Source organism: Lontra canadensis, unplaced genomic scaffold, assembly GCF_010015895.1.
Source record: "Lontra canadensis isolate GAN:19392208 unplaced genomic scaffold, GSC_riverotter_1.0 scaffold68, whole genome shotgun sequence".
Taxonomy (NCBI): Eukaryota; Metazoa; Chordata; class Mammalia; order Carnivora; family Mustelidae; genus Lontra; species Lontra canadensis.
The window spans coordinates 10047467-10066525 of NW_022631062.1; the positions used below are offsets into that span (position 1 = coordinate 10047467).

A 19059-nucleotide genomic window follows, 5' to 3' on the forward strand; every position below is an offset into this window, starting at 1 on the left:
TAAAAATAAATAAAAATTTAAATATATATATATACACACACCTGGTTTAAAGCAAAATAATCACACTATCTGGGGCTACATAACACATGCAGTTGTCATACATACAACTCCTACAGCATAATGATGGAGTGCTGACAAATAAATATAGAGACTAGCAAAGTTTTCCATTTTATGGAAAGTGATAGGATATTAACTCTAATTAGACCACAATAAGCTACACATATATACTTTCTAAATCCATCACTAAAAAATGCAGAGGAATAGCAAAAATGACCAAAGATAAAAGACAATTCTGAAAGAAAAAAAAATAATCAGGTAACACAAAGAAGACAGAAACATAGCTATTGTTGTGGCAAACAGGATTGGAAGACCCAAGGTCAATCATAATAATTACACTAAAAGTTAATGGACAAAACATTCCAATTAATACCAGAGGTGATCAGAAGGGATTAAAAAAAAAGCAAGACCCAATTATATGATGTCTAGAAAATAGGCACTCTGTTTTTTAAATTGGACTTTTTTTTTTTATTTGAGAATAGTGGATACACAATGAGAAACAGTTTAAATATAAAGCCACACATTGGTTAAAGTGATGAGAAAATGTACACCATTTAAATACTACACAAAATTTAAAGTTTTAAGGAAATTTTAATTTAATTAAGTTTTAACTGTAAGGCTATGTTTATCTTAGCTTAACTGGACTCAAAGATAAAGAACATTAGCGGGTATAAAGAGATAAATTATGTAAGGATCAAAGGCTCAATTCATCAGGGAAACAATTCTTTAAAAAACTTGTAATACCAGAGAACTTCAAAATACATGAAAGCACACTTGAAAGGATAAGAACTCTAAAATAATAAGGGCACCTGGGTGGCTCAGTGGGTTAAAGCCTCTGCCTTCTGCTCAGGTCATGATCCCAGGGTTCTGGGATCGAGCCCCACATTGGGCTCTGCTCAGCAGGAAGCCTGCTTCTCCCTCTCTCTCTGCCTGCCTCTCTGCCTACTTGTGATCTCTGTCTGTCAAATAAATAAATAAAATCTTTTAAAAAAAGAACTCTAAAATAATAGCTATCTATGTTTTTAAAATTTTCACCATCATTATCAAATAACTTGAGTAGGTAGTTCTGGGTTGACAATTTTTTCTCAGTTTGAGGAGATAATACTCTGTTGTCCTGTGGATTCCTTGGGGCGCTAGCAAATCTACTCTTGTTTTAATACTTTTTACTTCATGGGAAATCTAATGTTTCCCTCGGATTGATTTAAAGTTCTTTTGTTGGTCTTTTGTAATCTGCAGTTTTCCCATGATTGTCCAAGGAATGGATTTATTTTTTTATGCTGTTTAGAATTGTTTTCTAAGTGTGCTTCCTGAATGCTTTTCATTAATTAAAAACATTTTCATCCATATTTCTCTATTTTAAATATTGCCTCATCTTTACTCTTCCTACTCTGTACTTCATGGAATATGATGAATTACAACTGAAGACAATTACAACATCCATTACAATAACATTGATTATTTATTGTACATATAGTGATTTCCGGTGAATTAATGCATGTAGTGTTCCCAGCTACTCCATCCAATAGACTCTGGTTTCCCCCATTTTACATGTGAAAACACCAAGATACAAGTCCTCCCCAATCAAAGGTTACCAAGAAGAAGAACCAAGACCTGTAGGTGGGAATTTTGTAAGACAGGAAAAGAAGGAAAGAAGAAAAGGCAGGAAATCAAGGAGTGGAAATGAGTAGGACATCACTTTCAGTGTTCTGTACATCATCTGCCTCAGGTTGAAACAAAATATTTATCATCACTGATGATAAAAATAAGATGTCTGGGTTGAGATTCTGCAAGTAGAAGTTTCTACCACAACTACATAAATACAATGCTATCAGACCTACCACTTCTAATCTTCTTCTAAGAACCACAGACCCATAAGAATCTCCAGAAGGTCACCTTGGTCTATCTTCTTGCTTAAACAATGACACAATTGTATAAAAACATGACTCCACAAGTGCTCTACTCCAGGTTCACTGATGTCCACGTCCACTTTCACTACACTGAGCTCCTGGACAGGACTTGAAGAAAGAACTGAAATCTGAGGGTTTAAAAAAAATAGTGGAAAGCATAATTATTTGTCCCACATGGAATGAATGAGTCAGCTGAGAGTTGTTCCCATGACCTCTGTAACAGTGTGTGGGTGGTGGGGAACAAGTGTCCCCTTTCTGCTCACCAAGCAGTGGAGAGAATGTCATATTCTTTGTCACACCCACAAAAGGGGAAAGTCCCACAACAGGGCTGCAACCATGGTTTCCAAATGGTGTTGAACACTGAGAACTGCTGTGGGACAGGTGTGAGTGTCCTGCGATGCTCTTTGATGGCCACCTCGACTTTCTTGACCACCGAGTCAAATAATGCTTCATTATCAGGGTTAAGAGGTCGGGCCTCAGAAGGGTCTCTGGAGATGTCAAAGAGCAGTGGAGGGTCATGGTAGGTGACATCTCCAGAACATGAACAGATACCACTTCCATAACAGGCACCAGCCCCATCTGGGGAGAAGTTGGGAGTCACATAATGGACCTTCCACACAGTTGCACCTGGAAAACAGAACTCCATTGGAATGCTGTATTTATCATCTTAGGACTCTTTCCATTAATATATTTCTCAAATACTTTTGCCAACAATTGATAAACATTTTGAGTTTATTTTTCTAAGATTTAATTTTTTATTTGAGAGAGAGAGAGAGAGAGAAAGCCTGAGCAGGGGGAGGGGCAGAAGGAGAAGCAGACTCCCTGCTGAGCAGAGAGCCCAATGTGGAGCTCGATCCAAGAACTCTGAAATCATGACCTAAGCCAAAGGCAGATGCTTAACCAACTAAACCATCCTGGTGGCCCTGATCCTCGAAATTCTAACTCCAGTCACTACTTTGCTCTGACGTGGCATAGGCAAAGTGGAAAATTTTCTAAGGCTAAATACCAATTTCAGGTCTGATACTGACCAAGGTGATTTGTCAGGATGCATCATTCCTTGTTCTGTTCTTCCTCCTTCTGCCCCTCTTTCTCTCTTCCTTCCCTGTTTCTGTTCTATCTTCCTGAATAAATGGTGGATAGTTCTATTTCCAGAAATCAATTTTAGATGGAAAACATCATAAGGGTTTCCCAGCCTCTGATCAATGAGGCTTACACAGAATTCTGTGAGAGGGGGTTTGTAGAAAGACTATGATTTTCTAATAAAATTAGGCTAAATCCCCTAACTCAGTCTTTTCCCGCTTTGCTCTTCTGTCTCCCTCCTCTATGGAGAGCAGAGGTGATGGCTGGAGAAACAGCAACCACTTTGTCACGAGACCATTAGAGAGAGCATAAGAATGAAAACGGGCATGCCAGAGAGAGGGCAAGGAAGAAATAGAGAAAGAACCCAGATCCTGGTCATGGCATTGAGCACTTCCAACTTCTGAAATCCTTATTATGAAAATATAAGTAAAATTCTATCTGTTTAACGTTTTATAGTTAAATTTGGGAAATTTTTATTGTCTAGGAGAGCTGTTTTGTTTTGTTACTTACCATTGATCATGCCCCTAACTGTGACAGAATCTAGAAGGAAGAGGTTTTTGTGGGTTTCTTCTAGTTTTATGGGGAGATTGATCCACACTAACCTAAAGAATGGATTACACCACAAGTGATGGGTCACATGGAAGAAAATCCATATATTTTCTGCAAATTAAGTTAACTCCTATGAGGTAAGAATTCTAGTGTCTACAGATGTAAGGAAATAAATACTTCTTGTTAATTTTTACTTGTTTCCATGAATCCTATAGTATAAATGTAAGGAGGAGATGATTAACTGGAAGGGGACGGTCACTGCTGTGGGAGTCACACGGCAGACTTTATTCCTTGTTGCTAATTATTTCCATGTCCTTGGTTCTGGATATTCTTATTCTCTCTTTCTGTCTCTTTCTCACTCTGAGAAAGAGTGATGTGTTCATGCACACGAGCTCACACACACCTCTAAAACCTACCATGTGGCAATGGCTGCCTAACTAACTTCTTTAAGGAAAAAGAATCATCATGGCTGGGTGCTGGGTGCATGGCCCAACTTCCCCCAAGAGGAAAAGGAAACAGGGTATGTCTTTATTGTGTTCCCACATGTCTGCCATCTTCATACTCACAGTCCTTCTGATGCCACCTGGCTGTGTGCAAGTAGACCCCACAGTAGTGGAAGAGGAACTCGTGCTCTGAGTGGGACACCCTGCCTTCCAGCAGGGGCATTAAATTGCGGCCGTCAATGATTCTTAGGAGAGAGGGAGAGACAAACAAAGTGGTGAGAGAGGTATGATTTGGTCATACATATTATGATGGGGGGCGGGGGAAGAAGGTGAAGGAGAAAGAAGAAGGAGGAGGAGGGGGAGAAGAAGAGGAAAAGTAGAAGGAGGAGGGGAAGGAAGGGGAGAAGAAGAATGGGCTCTAAAAAAACTTATTACATATCTTTACTCATTTTATAACAAAAAAAAAAAAAAAGAGGTGAGTCTTACAGTTTCTAAGACAGTGGGAGAGGTGAGTGGCTGGAGCTGTTTCCATACCTGTCCTGGGGCAATATCCCTCCACCTATATAAGACAGGGTCGGGTAAATGTCCATTAGGCTCGTTGGCTCATCAATCACTTTCCCAGCCTCCAGGACTGTCGGCCACCGGAATATTCCTGGGACACGAATGCCCCCTTCCCATCCACCCATCCCCTGGCCACCTGAAACCAAAGATGAAAGTTAATGATGAAGTCAAGTCAACCGTATTTCTCCACTCAGTTGGGCATTACATCTAGATGGAACGTTTTCTGCTGCTTGCCAAATTCATGCCAATGTGCTATATTCACACACGGAGAGAGATACAGAGTACCTCAGATATACTTTTTGCTTTCCAGAAGCTGAAAGTCGACTTGTGAAAGTGGCCATCAGGTGACAAACCCAGCTGTCATAAATAAAAGCAAGTGATGTCCTAATATGATGCATTATTTGGTGCCATCTACCCATCCATCCATCCATCCATCCATCCATCTATCTGTGCATCTATCTATTCTATCATCTCTTTATTCCATCCATCCATCCATCCATCCATCCATCCATCATCTACTTATCTATCCTAAATTGTTTCATATAGTACAAGAAACTCCTAAAGCTCTGACTTTTGTAATGATGGCAAGTTTGACACCCTTTTACTTTTTTTGATTGGGGTTGGGGTGGTCGGAGGGAAGTAGCAAACACCAAATTCATTTTTAAACTCATCTGTTTAATCTACTTTGCCAATCCACAAGGGCAGGCTCAGTGGGGCTACGGAATAACTCAGCAGGTGTACATCAAGTAAGTCAGAACAATCCACTCCCAGTGAGGAGGAAGGCACCCATTCAAAATGAACACCTCCTTTCCTGATCATTTCACCGTGTTTGAAGCATAGTGATAATATAATTGATTTCATTCCATTAAAAGCCTGGATTTGGGTTCTCTGGTAAGTATTATTCTAGTGGAAGTGGTTCTCAACTAGAAAGGACTTTGGCCCTGGGAGACACTCGGCAATGTCTGGAAACAGTTTTGGTTGTCATATTTTAAGGGGAGAGGTAGGTGCTCCTGGCAACTCTAGGGTGATGACCAGGGACAAGCTCAACACACTTACAGTGCCCAGAACACCCCACATCAAAGAGTCATCCAGCCCCAAATGCTCAGGGTGCCAAGCCTGAGAGACATGCTTTAGATGGTCATTGAGACCCTCTGCATTTTCACTCAGGAGGCTCTCATTACTTCAGGCACTTTGGTCTTAAATTCTCAGGAACCACCCCCAAACCTGCACCTTTTTCCATCTGGTTTCGTAAGAGGGGACAACTCCCATGAAATTCTCCAAACTGAGTTTGCAAATGAACGCACATGCAGGCACAGAAAAGTACACCGCACTGGAGGGATGAAACTCAGACACATGGGGTCTCTGCACATCACCTTTGTAAATGCCGTTGTAGCCCCCCAGCTGGGCCTCGCCTTCCTGCACCTCCAGGCGACCCCCGTTATCAGAGGTGAAGTACACCAGCGTGTGGTTGGTCAGGAGCTCCCGGTCCAGGGTCTCCAGGATCCTACCTGGTGCAGAGGGAAACAAGAAACTCTCACCTTTCACCATGGGCCACTGTCAGTGCGTGATGAATTATTAGGCATGGGTTAGCATTAACAGTATAATTAATGGTTATTTTATGGTATAGGCTATCATAATAGACAATAAATTTTGATTCTGTACTCTAATATATATGTAATATATTTAAGTATACTATATAGTAGAGACATAAATATATACTATATGCCATAGAATGCATATAATACAGAGTGTACAATATACAATTGAGCTTTAGATAGTTAAAATTATTTGTTATATATTTTATATTATATAATTTATATATGTATGTTAAAACATATATTCAGTATAAATACATAATAAATAGTAAATGTGTGATATAAATTATGTCTAATAATATAATAAACACAATTATATTTAAAATATAAAAATATATAAGATGTTTAGATATGTTTTAAATGATAAATTATAATGCATAATCTATACTATAATATATGATAAGTATATTATTTGTATGTAAACATATAAATATAATTTATGTATTATAATCCTATATACTTCCTATATTATGAATATTATATGGTAATATGTAATATATGATATGAAAATATGTAATATATGATATGTAGGTATAATGAAATATTTATAACCATAAAAGTTATAATTAATAATGCCTTAAAATAGTATATTAAATATATAAATATATTATATATAAATATATAGATATACATAAATAAATATAATATATTATATAATATAAATAGCCTATTAAAATATTGTATAAATTTGATGATTATCTATTATCTAATAGTATTATATAATGGTTACTTATTATATAACACCAACAGTATTTTATTATGTAATATGCAATTTTATTATATGACATTTAATACATCATTTTAGTTTTAGTTTTAATTATTTTCTTACATAATAGTTAAGAAATATAATATATAAAATATATATAAATATATGAATTTAAAATAAAATATATACTACACATAGGAAATATATATTATATAATATATAAGAAAATATATTTATTTTTTAAATTACATAGTAATACATATACATATTATATATTATATACATCACTATGTACACACATACAATATATTAGAAACTATGAACTAGTATGAAGTATACAACAAGATCATCACCCAAAATCCAAGTAACCATCACGTATTAGGCCTTTCAGTTCAAAGAAACTCACAAACACTAATAAAACAGAGAAGACGCTTTAAAAACTGACATGTCCAGGAATAAAGCCACAGGTTCATACCCTTGTCCTGGCGAGCATGAGCCCCGCCTCGTAAAGGATGCAGTAACCCCACACACCCTCTGGAGGTTGCTCCTGACCTACAGGTTATTCTTCTCCTTTAAGCATAGGACCATAATGAGTCCTTCACTACACTCCGCAAGCATCATGCTGATGTGTGGGTAATCTCTGAAGGGGACAAAGGGCTTTTTGTTTTTCCCTTTAAATATTACGTATTTATTTTTCCCTCTAAATACTACACTTATTTATTTGTCAGAGAGAGAGAGAGACAGCAGAAGCAGGGGAGCCACAGGGAAGGGAGATCATGAGGGAGAAGCAGGGTCCCCACTGAGCTGGACACGGGGCTCCAATCCCGGGACCCTGGAAACACTACCTGAGCCAAAGGCAGATGCTTAACATACAGAGCCACCCAGGCATCCTGGGAACAAAGGGACTTTGAACAAATCAAGTAGAAAGCTGATCTAGCCACATCCCAAACTATGCTGACTTAATTTCCAATTCCAGTGGGACATTCACCCTGGGCTCTGTAGGGTCACACCACAGTCCTACCCTCCGGTGAGACTCCCCCCCACCACAATCTTGCCCCGTTCAAACATGGAAAGACAATGCGGCCGGCTGCAAAGAAAACGGGTTTAAGCATCAACTCCTCGAACTTTCTGTTTCCTTGTTTAAAAGTGACTTGTTTTGGAAGCCACATTGGCGATTTTTTAGAAACGTTGCAGCCAGAAATTAACCTACTTTAAAGCCCAGATTTCCTAAGAAAAAGATTATAATGGCTTTTTGGTAAGAGAATAATTTACCTGTAAAGTATCAGTTCTCATTTATTCGAGCTGGCTATCGTCTTTAGCATAAAGGTTATCTGTAACTTATACCAAGTAAATAAAATACACGCGAATCCTTTTATTTCTTGGAAATACATACACGTAAACTTCTGTGTATGCAATGTGTAAAACACATAGAAGCGTGCGTGTACACGTATGTGCATACGGCAACAGAATAGCCATAAAATCTTTCACAAGACAAAAATAGAAGGAAAGAAAGCAAGAATAAAAACCTGCTAAAATATGTTTTTAAAGTCCAAGTTCCCTCCAATCGAGGATTTAAAATATTCCTGGACACTTGGAGCTTTCAAGAGATCTGCTTTGTGTGTCATTCTGAGGACACTACTGTTATGGCTTCTCCTGGAGAAAGTTATTAATTTAGGAAATGATTTAAGTTTAATCATCATATTACCAACTAGAAAACACACACACACACACACACACACACACAAGACGCCTCTCTGATTTTTGATCTGCGTCTGATTTTGATAGAATTTTCATAAGCCATGCAAGGGAAAAAATGCAGTGTCTTGGGAAGACGTCATGCAGAGAAATATCTATTTTTCATTTCTCCCATGTAAACGGGATTAGCCTGGGAATGCAATTAAAAATATTACTAAATGCAATCAATAGTACTTACAGAGCACCCGTGTATTTACACAGAGTACAGAATAAATGTAATTAGCTCTTTGTGGCAAACTCTGCATATAAAAAGGGACAGAAAGTCTATTTGCATCAAACAGCTCTGTGACTCTAGATACGAATGGACCAGAATGCCTTGTTTCCAAAGCAGATTATCCTGGACCGTAACAAACATCAAGGAAAAGAAATCATAATCTTACAACTTCACTGAAGTTACAATGTTAGAAATGTTTTTACTGTAGCAGGTTTCAATGTTTGTATCTGCCAGGGAATTTTTTAAAAATGTATATATTGTAGCTTGCACATACACACACATATAAACAGTATATGCAAATGTATACATATATGAGCATTAATATTTAATGTGCATGGATACATTTTAAATATTAATTTAAATCAATCATATACTTAATTGATTTAATATTAATAGATATGAAATGCATGTTTATATATACTAAGGATATATAAAAGTAACATTTTTATATTTGAGAAACTTTAAAATTTTTCAATTCTGTGACTATTACTCTAGGTGGTTCTGCAGAGAACACTTTCCAAAAAGTAGCAGGAAAAAAAAAAAAAAAAAACTTCCTTACACTTTCTGAGATGAAGAAATACTCCATCCTGCACAATTGATGGAAAAGGCTATTTGGAAAGCACGATTTGTTGTTTTACTGATATGCATATGGTGTTCCCTCCTCTCCCTACATTCCCACGTCCTCATTTATGACCCTTTGTGTTTGTTTCCACATTGACCCTTATGACTTTGAAACAAATGACTTCGGTTAAGGTAAATTCCCTCCACATTTCTAAGCCTTTCCCGTAAAAATGAGCTAAGGAGAAAAAGACATTTCCTTTCCTATCCATCAGAATGATGGGGAAGGGCAGTCTCCTTTACCGTGTTGAACAGTCTTTATTTTAAAGATGGCAAAATCCCATATTTATAACTGCAACTGTTTTCATGCAGGGAATACTCACTGATTTTGCTGCACTGACAGCCAGACTTTGATTCAGTTCCTGGGAACAAATATTCACCGAGTGCCCAAGATCCACAAGGGGCTGTCTGTTGTTTGAGGCAATCAGTATGCATTCACTTTCTCTAGCCCACACATCAGATACGTAAGATTGTTTTTCTGGACACTTACCCACCATCCAATCCATTTCTTCGACATTATCCCCATAGAGTCCATATTTACTGTGTCCCACAAACTTCTCTTTGGTGATCAGTGGAGTGTGGACATGCAGGAAAGACATGAAGAGGAGGAAGGGGCTGCGTTTATACCTAAGGGATGGAACGTGAACTAAGTTATTGTCACCAACAAAGGCGTTTTCTCCAGGACTAGGACTCCACATCAGCTGAAAGATCTCGCAACAGTTGATAGAGGTTGTCTATGTCCCTACGTGACCAATACCCCTCACGAGATTAACAAATAGCCCAGAGGGACGTCCGCGGAGAGGCCATGAATAGGAATAAAGAATATCGGGATGTTTGCATTAGCAACAAAATAGTGGGTGCAATCTGTCTTCTGAAGAAAGACTTCTTCATTCCTTTCTCCTCCTCTTCTTTTGTGCTGTCTGGAACATAAATGTGATGGCTGGAGCTTTGGCATTAACTTTGGGCTATGAGGCTGGTTACGCAGAATCACAGGTAGCCAGATAGAAGGAGCTAAGGTGTTCATACATCTTGTCTGTTGTGTTCTGAACTTCAATATCCAATGGGGCCACTTAAGACTCCTCCTTCATACACTTTTACAACTGGGCACTATAAAGGGGGAAGTGCATAGAGATTGGGTGTGTTCTGTCACAGACAGCCACGGGAGTGACAACCAGAGCTGAGTGACTACATTGTGACCACTGTGTTAAAGACTCAAAGTGTATGAGTAGATGGGATCCCACTGTTGGACACATTAACCCCACAGCATTACACATTTTCCTCTTCCATCCACTCCCCTGAGCCCCATACACACCAGCTCAAAGAGCATCCACACCCACAACTCAATCTGCTTCTGGCTAGTAACCTAGGAGGGAGCCAGCATGCAAAGATGGGAGACAATTACCTTCATGCCCACGTGGTTTGTATTGAACACATAAAACTTCAAATTAGGTATCTATACATAAAATGACTCCCTCATCATTCATGCACACAGAAGGATTTTCCAGCTGCTTCTAAAGCACACCAAATCAACATCAATCCCAAAGGTTGAATCCATTTAGATCCCAATCCATATTGAAGTGATATGGACCAAACTATAGGGATTCCAGTGTTGATAAAAAAGAGTGAGCAAGATATATTTCTTTACCCTTTCAGTGTTTATAATTTGCAGGAAATTTAATGCTCAGTTTTATCCGCAGGAGAGATTTAGTATATGAAAATATCACACACAGACACATGAAGGTCCGTAACCCCAAGATGAACCAACTTCTCTGAAACACAAGCAAAATTCCCATGCATGGAATCGGACCACAAAGGGCTCCATACCTGTCGATAAAGGCAAGAGCCTCCTTGAGCATGAGGGAACCCACTCTGTCCTCCTGCATCGGCTGCTGGATGATTTCATGGTTTCTCATAAGAATGCAGTTCCAACGTCGAGTAAACCCATAACTGGAGTACCAGACAATGAAAAAGAGAAAGGCAAGAAGAGCAAAGGCGATGATGACCTTCCATGGAACGGAGAACCAGTGGGCGAACTTGGGGATGAGCAGCAGGAGGGGGACCAGACAGAGCACCGCCGTGGAGATCCAGAGTTTGATCCGTAGCCAGCGGTGAAGCTCTGCAGTCTTGGACGTCTGACAGTCATTGAGGAGGCCAAAGGGCAGCCCGTAGAAGTAGTCGAACCCATGGTTGAGTGGGTGGTAACAGTGATCATCCCGAGAGGCACAGCTCAAACCCAGGTGCCACTTGCCTGCGGGAAAAACAAAATGGCAGCCAACACGTCCGCCTGTTTCTAGAACGTGGGCTTTGCTTAGCAAAAGCTAAGTACGACTTGCACTGTCTTGCCGTGGGGGCATCTTCTTGGCACCCCAGTCACCGCCCTGAGGATGCTCAGAAGGTTGTCATAATTGTCACCAACACTGTTCTCTCTATACCCTGCATCTTTCCAACTCAAACAGGGCAGTAGAAACCCCTTTGCTTGCTGCTCTCTCTCACTCTAAAATAAATTAATCTTTAAAAATATAAAAATAAATAAAAATGCACTCACTTCTCTGCTGGTAATAATGTTATGAAAGCAGTAAACCCCCCGTCATGCCCCCCTACAGAATATTCCATTTTGGTGATAACGATGGACAAGCCCATTTGCTTTTGGTTCCCATGATTCTTCCCATACTCTGCTCAATATACCAAAGGTCTGGGAAAATCGTGCATTGAATCCCTACCCCACATGTCTCCTTTCAACAAGAGGGCAGCTGGCATGGGTCCAGCTGACGTCCCGGGAAGGTTAAATCCCACTATAAAGGGGATGTGCATGAACATGCTTCCAAGTTCAGAGTCCTGCGGGCCATACCTATGAGCCCCGTGCGGTAGCCGCGATGCTGCAGCAACTTGGCAAAGGTTGTCTCATTGGTGGGCAGACCGCCCGAGCCTCCAAGCCAGGTGAGCCCTCGGTTCAGGTTGAAGGCAGATGCCATTCCTGAAGTCAGAGAAGGAGGCACCGTGAGTGCCACCGTCCCTCTTTCATGACCCTCACAACAAACTCCAGGATTCATCCTGCTCTCCTTGAAATGTCTTCTACTGCACCTCCACCATTCTGTTCTTTTGAGAATGTTCCCTCACTTTTTTGTTTCTACTTAGCTTGTCCTCACATCTGTCAAAGGCACATGCTCTGTGCGGATCAGGATCACCAGCTCACACATGATACCAAGTCACACTGGAATTTCATATGAACAATGAATGGTTTCTTAGTATAAGCACCAGATGTTGCATGGGGCATACTAAAAATCTAGTCATCGATGATTCAAAATTCAAATGTAACTGTGTATGTGACTCTGGATGAGACTCTGGATGATATCTTTGGACCTCAGTCATGAACTTTGATGTCATCTCTCTACCTAGTGAAAAACCCACATCTCCTCCAGACACTCCTCTGAAGCTGAGGTCCTATCTAGACGTCTCTATACTTAGGAACCCAAATCACAACATGACCAACACAGAGTCTGTGGTCATCGTACTTCAAACGTGCTTCAACAAAGGACGTCATGATCCCCCCGGCCACCCAATGCATGAATTCCTTTGGGATCCTCCCTCTCACTCAGCTTCTTCTGTCCAATCCCATGTCAAGGCCTGATAACTCTACCCCAGTAAAGAGTTTGAATAGTTATCTCCCACGCCATAGCTTTTGAGCAGAGATACAGCTGGTCTGTGCTTGGACGTCCACCAGCCAAATGCTGTCCACCATCCCACGACCGTCTGAAGAACCCTTCCAACCCATTTCTGTCCCATAGTCAAACCTCATTACTGCCCGTCCCTCACCTTCTATTGAAATCTAAATCTGGGGAAGAGCTTACACTATGTTTGCTAATCTGAGACAACTGATTATTGCTGTGGCTGCCTCATTGACCTCTTGCATTCATGCCTGACTGCATTGTCTGTGCATGCCTCTTCCTCTGCTGAGCACACCCTCCCTCCTAACTCTTCACATTTCAAGCAACATCCTCCAGGAGGACTTTCCTGGAATGCTGGAGGGGCCCCTGTGAGCTTCCTGTGCTCACTGAACTATTCCTTGCATCTTGACCACTGGAACTTTGTGCCTTGAGGTGCACATGACCTACTGACGTTACAACCAACATGAATAAACCTATATGAGGCACCTGGGTGGCTCAGTGGGTTAAAGCCTCTGCCTTCGGCTCAGATTATGATCCCAGGGTCCTGGGATCGAGCCCCGCATCGGGCTCTCTGCTCAGCAGGGAGTCTGCTTCCTCCTCTCTCTCTGCCTGTTTCTCTCCCTACTTGTGATGTCTGCCAAATAAATAAATAAAATCTTAAAAAAAAAAAGAATAAACCTATACATGAAAGGCATCACACAAACATGCACAATCAATAAAAAATCAGAATATGTTAAAATAGCATTGTGATCCTATCTGCTTCTCGTTTTTCTGTTCTCAACAGAAATAAGTACATTAAAAAGGATGCTTTTTGCCAAATCCTGAAAGACAAAATCCCATTTATCATTTTCAAGAAAAGTGGTTACATCTTTTAATTAATTATAAATATATGTATAGATGTTAGTGTGTGTATACAAATTTGATGGAGCAGAACTTTGATCTCATCTTCTTGCATGAGGAGAAACCCACGTCTCCTCCAGACCCTTCTCTGAGTTTGAGGTCCTATGTAGGCATCTCTATACTTGGGTAGAAACTTAGGGATTGGGAATATTGATAACTTCTACATCATAAAATGTTGAAAATGTTGCATCTCTATACTTGATGTATACTCTCTATACATCTCTATCCTTGATGTATACTCTCTATACATCTCTATCCTTGATGTAGGCATCTCTATGCTTGGGTAGAAACTTAGAAACTTACGGATTGGGAATATTGGTAACTTCTACATCACAAAAAGTTCAAAATGCTGCTGCTGAGTATAAAAATCGATATTCGTAATGTTGATGCTACTACGTCATGTTGTGCGTGTGTGTGAGACAGAGAATGTGTACGAGGCTCCTTCTGTTCCTTTTTCTTCCCAAGACCTAGGAGAAGAAAGCATGGCTTAAAGACAACATCATCCTCACATAGCCCTGCCCCACCTGATCGGATGGGGTACCGGCCAGTCAGGAAGGCAGCCCGACTTGGGGTGCATACGGAGGCGGCTGCCAGGTGCTGGGTGAGCCTCACGCCCTCGCTTGCCAGGCGGTCAATATTGGGTGTGCTGCGGACAGAGGGAGGATTCAGCACGTGGGTCTCTAATTCTCAACGAGACAAAGAACATTCAAAGCCATCCTGTTTTGAGTCCAGTGGACTGACTTTCCAGTAGACCTGAAACACGTACCTCTTAAACGTCAATCCATCGACCTGTTCACATGCCTCCCCGACGGCCCCGAGGAGACGGAAAGCAGACTTTAAAACAATGTATCTTCAGGCAAAACAGATGCAGTCTAATCGAGGTCCGCAGGTATAATTAAACCCTAGCCAGTCTGAGCTCATAGGCGTTTCAACGCTAACGTTAGTCCGTTTGCTCATAATATATTCCTGAAGTGAACAGGTGACTTGGGTTACATAAAATTTTACTGTATTTCTGGTAGTAAAAATGTGTCTTTCTTTTTAATAACCAAATGGGGACATTTTGGGGTTTCATTACTGCCCACCTAGCTCGTCGGCTGAGGTATGCCTGATCTTAAAAACACGTGAATGACATCCTAGTCTCACAAGCCCCCAGCAGTGCGATAAGGGACAGAGTTGTACACCCCCCCCCCAATATTCTCAGTATCTGTGTCGGGGAGACCCTGTGCAGCCCTATGTCGGGTGCAGGTACACTCAGTGTCTGGGGGAGAGTGACAGTACCAGATTCTCAAGCGATGTCTCCTGCCTTACCCATTACTTGCTTGCGGAAATTAAACAGGGAAACACGTGGGCTCATGTAGACCTTCAGTGACTTTAAGAAGACTCGCTGCTTTCCAAGTCCAAAAATATACTTAAAATATAGGACTCTTCCGTGAGCCACATTCCAAGCAGGAAGGGCAGTATTTAAACTCAGACTAAGAGGCACAGTGTATTTGCACATGAATAAGATTTGTCTGAGGCTGGGGAGCAAGGGGCATTCAGCAGAAGGATCATGGTCACTGAAGGCTTCGGAAATAATTCAGGGAAGACCCTGAAAAGATTTCACGCCATTCGTCTCTGCCATGGGACATTATCCAATACAGACAGAAAGGAAGGAGTGACACCCACTACCACGTCATTGAAAACAGGATGTTCGGTGAAAGAAACCACACACCAAAGGGCACATCATGTGTATTATGGGCTGAATGGTGGTCCCCAAAATTTATAAGTAGGAGTCCTATCCCTTGGGACCTCAGAATGGGACCATTTCTGGAGTTGGGGGTTGCTAATGAAGAAAAGGAGTTAAAACTGAAGTCAGAGGTGGGTTCTTATAACACGAGATAGGACACACAGAGGGACGGACACATAAGGACACAGGGGGAAGATGGGGTCTACACACCAGGGAAGGGGGGTCAGGAGGAATTGGCTTCAACCCTGCCTGGACCTCACACTCCCAGCCTCAGCCCTGCTTGGATCTCAGACTCCCAGCCTCAGCCCTGCCTGGATCTCACACTCCCAGCTCCAGGACCAGGAGGGAATCCATGTGTGTTGTTGAAGCCGCTCAGATATAGAATTACTGGAATAAGCCAATCCCAAGCGACAGAGCACATTGGCGATTGCTAGGAGCTGAGGGCTGAGGGCTGAAGGGTAGAGGCGACTGGTACTAGGTGTGGGGTTGCCTTTTGGGGGCCGTACAGAAGTTCTGGAAGCAGACAGAGGACACAGCTGTACCACCCTGTGCATGGGCTCTGCCGCCTGAATGGTGCCTTTTCCGTGGGATACAGAGGAGCTGCCGTGTTAGGGGAATCTCACCTCAAAAGCAGGACAGCAGCCACCAGACCAGGGAGAGATGGATGGAAAGGCTGAGTTCTGCTTTTCCTAGCGCCCGTGGATGGTCAAAGCCGGCCACGCCCATGCTAGGGCCCAGTTGCTTCCGAGGGTCCGGGGCACCCCTCCCTCCACAATGGGGCAGGGATGGCTTCCTTACCTCACTGTGTTATTACCATAGCAGCAAATGTCCCCCACCCCAAGGTCGTCGGCCATCAGCAGCACGATGTTGGGCCTGGAGTTCCTCGTGGTAAAGGCCGCACTCAGGCCCCCAAGCCAGCAGCACAGGCACACCGAGAGCCAGCTGGTCCTGGAAGCATTTGGGGATGTGACAAACACAGCAACACACACGGTCAATGCTGCCTTGCGGGCAGCTGAGAAGGCGCCATCGTGCTATTTCTTACCGACGCCCACCACACGGGACCCCTGGCCTACCTTCCTCGGAAACCAGAACTTATTTTATTTTATGCCTTTATTCTTTATTTATTTTTAAGGATTTTATTTATTTATTTGAGGCAGAGAAAGAGAGAGAACACAGCAAGGAAGAGGAGCAGAGGGAGAGGGAGAAGCAGATTCCCTGGGGAGCAGGGAACCCGATGTGGGACTCGATCCCAGGACCCGGGATCATGACCTGAGCCGAAGGCAAATGCTAAACCAACGGAGCCACCCAGGCGCCCCCAGGATGTTTTTTTAAAGTCCTATTCCATGTTAACATAGTATAACATACACATTAATTTTCTATGCATGGTATATTTAAATTCTTATAACTTTCCCAACCGTTTCACGATATGAGACCCTTAAATGCTGTTTAAACCCGAGTGGGTTTATGTGAATTTAACCTGAATGGGAGGCCTCATAATTTGATTTATTTGAATAAAAATGTAAACAAAGTAGAAAATCAGGAGCAAATCGCTAGTGAGCCTGGTTTTTCTTTTCTTTTTTTTTTCTTTTGATGCTCAGTTGTACTTTTTAATACATTAAAATATTTATTTAAAATAATATTGAGAATTCTTTTAACATCTGAAAAAGGGAAATTGGCATACTTGCATATGCTCCTAAGTGTTAGGCTGTAGACTCATGCATTTGTAACTATTAAATGCTATCATATGCTCCAAAAAGATTTTGAACAAAATCCTTCCCAGTCGAGGACCATTGTCTCATGCAGGAACGTGGTTCCAAAATCCCAAATTCCAACTGATCTATTCCATTCCAAGCCCTATTCACTCTACCTCAAAAAAATGCACTTTAAATCCATTTACATGCATCCACCTACAGGCCCCATCATGGCAAGCCAACTAACTCAAAGCGTGTCTCAGTTGGATTCCTCAAAACTCTCCCAAATGGCCTGGCCCGTCCCATTTTTGCCACTTGAGTGCCCTCCAAAATGCAACCAACCTGAGCAACCTTATCCTATGAATTTGGTTGCAACGCTCCCCAACAAAGTCCAATGGCTTCCCATTGCGCCATGATTGGCAAGCTGCACCACGGGATGTTCTATGCTGTTCCATCATGCTTTCCTCTCACTACCCACTCCCCAGCCTTGGCTCATCCATGGGCATCCTTAAAATCCCTACAACGACCCATGACTTTGGACCTTGGGCACCCCGATGAATTTGCATACATGCCGTCACTCGTAAGGTAAGCGTCGCTTCCTCAGAAAAGGCATCCTGTGGGATGTCAGCAACCCACAGCCCCTGGCACACCCCTCATTATCTGTAGCAGATTTAGGGTGGATGCAGTAGACCAAACATCATCCAGGTGAGGAACACGGGATGGAGAACATGACAGGGATACAGAGAAAAAGGATGGTTTACGAAGTCACCTACTCACCAGTTAGAGAATGGCTGCTTCATGACTTTGTGTGCTGCTCCCCTAGGGAAGAAAAAGAAAAAAACAAGAGCTGTAGAGCCGACATTTGTCTCATAGCCAGGCTGTTGATCCAAAAGACTAAAGAACCTGTTCATGTGGTCATCCTCTCAATCCTTCACAGCTCACTTGCAAACCAGTCATGTTCACCCAGAGAGAATCTGACAAAGAACACGACCTAGTCATTTCTGGGTAGATGTCATGGCAGATTTCCAACACATGATGTGGATCTGACAACAAAAGCCCTTCATGACAGAGTCACTGAAATACACAAGTCGTCGATGAATGGGCAGGCATTCCGTAACTATGTGTACCAGGCATACGGTATGTACGGTACACAGCTACAAGGAACATTTTCCTCCCCAAGGTAGATAAGCAATGTCTACCTTAAAAAAAGAAAAAAAAAAACACACATACAGTGATGAACACTATGGACGTATGGTGATGTTGGCCCAACTCCTTGAGTGCAAGAAGGCATGTTAGCAGCTATAATTATGATCCTTTTATAAGAGTCCAAAGAGTAGTAGAGTCCTGTGTTCTCCCCATAGAAGATCCCCAAATGGCTCCAAGTTGTTGATACTTGATAGGCTGAGGAACCTCCCCACAAGGCAAATGGTATATAATAATGATTAATGACACCACCCTAGAGTTTATAGGGCTTTTTCATCCCCAAGGCATCTCCAATGTTCCCTTTGGATCCTTAAAATACTTCACCCTGCTTGCCTCAAAGGCTTCATGACACTTCTTTTGTTTTATGGGAGAGGGAGCTGGGGTCATAG

General features: G+C 41.7%; 1 protein-coding gene across 1 annotated transcript; it reads right to left on the reverse strand.

Annotated features, from left to right (window-relative positions):
• Positions 1–2223: 2223 nt before the first annotated feature.
• On the reverse strand, positions 2224–18273 carry ARSH (arylsulfatase family member H). Its single transcript, XM_032880241.1, has 10 exons — positions 18245–18273; positions 16575–16724; positions 14575–14696; positions 12334–12459; positions 11310–11733; positions 9972–10112; positions 5971–6101; positions 4571–4733; positions 4160–4281; positions 2224–2591 (listed from the first exon to the last, which is right to left on the reverse strand). Exons 1-10 carry the CDS (start codon positions 18265–18267, stop codon positions 2224–2226), a joined length of 1770 nt encoding a protein of 589 aa, XP_032736132.1. The 5' UTR covers positions 18268–18273.
• Between the last annotated feature and the right edge of the window lie 786 nt (positions 18274–19059).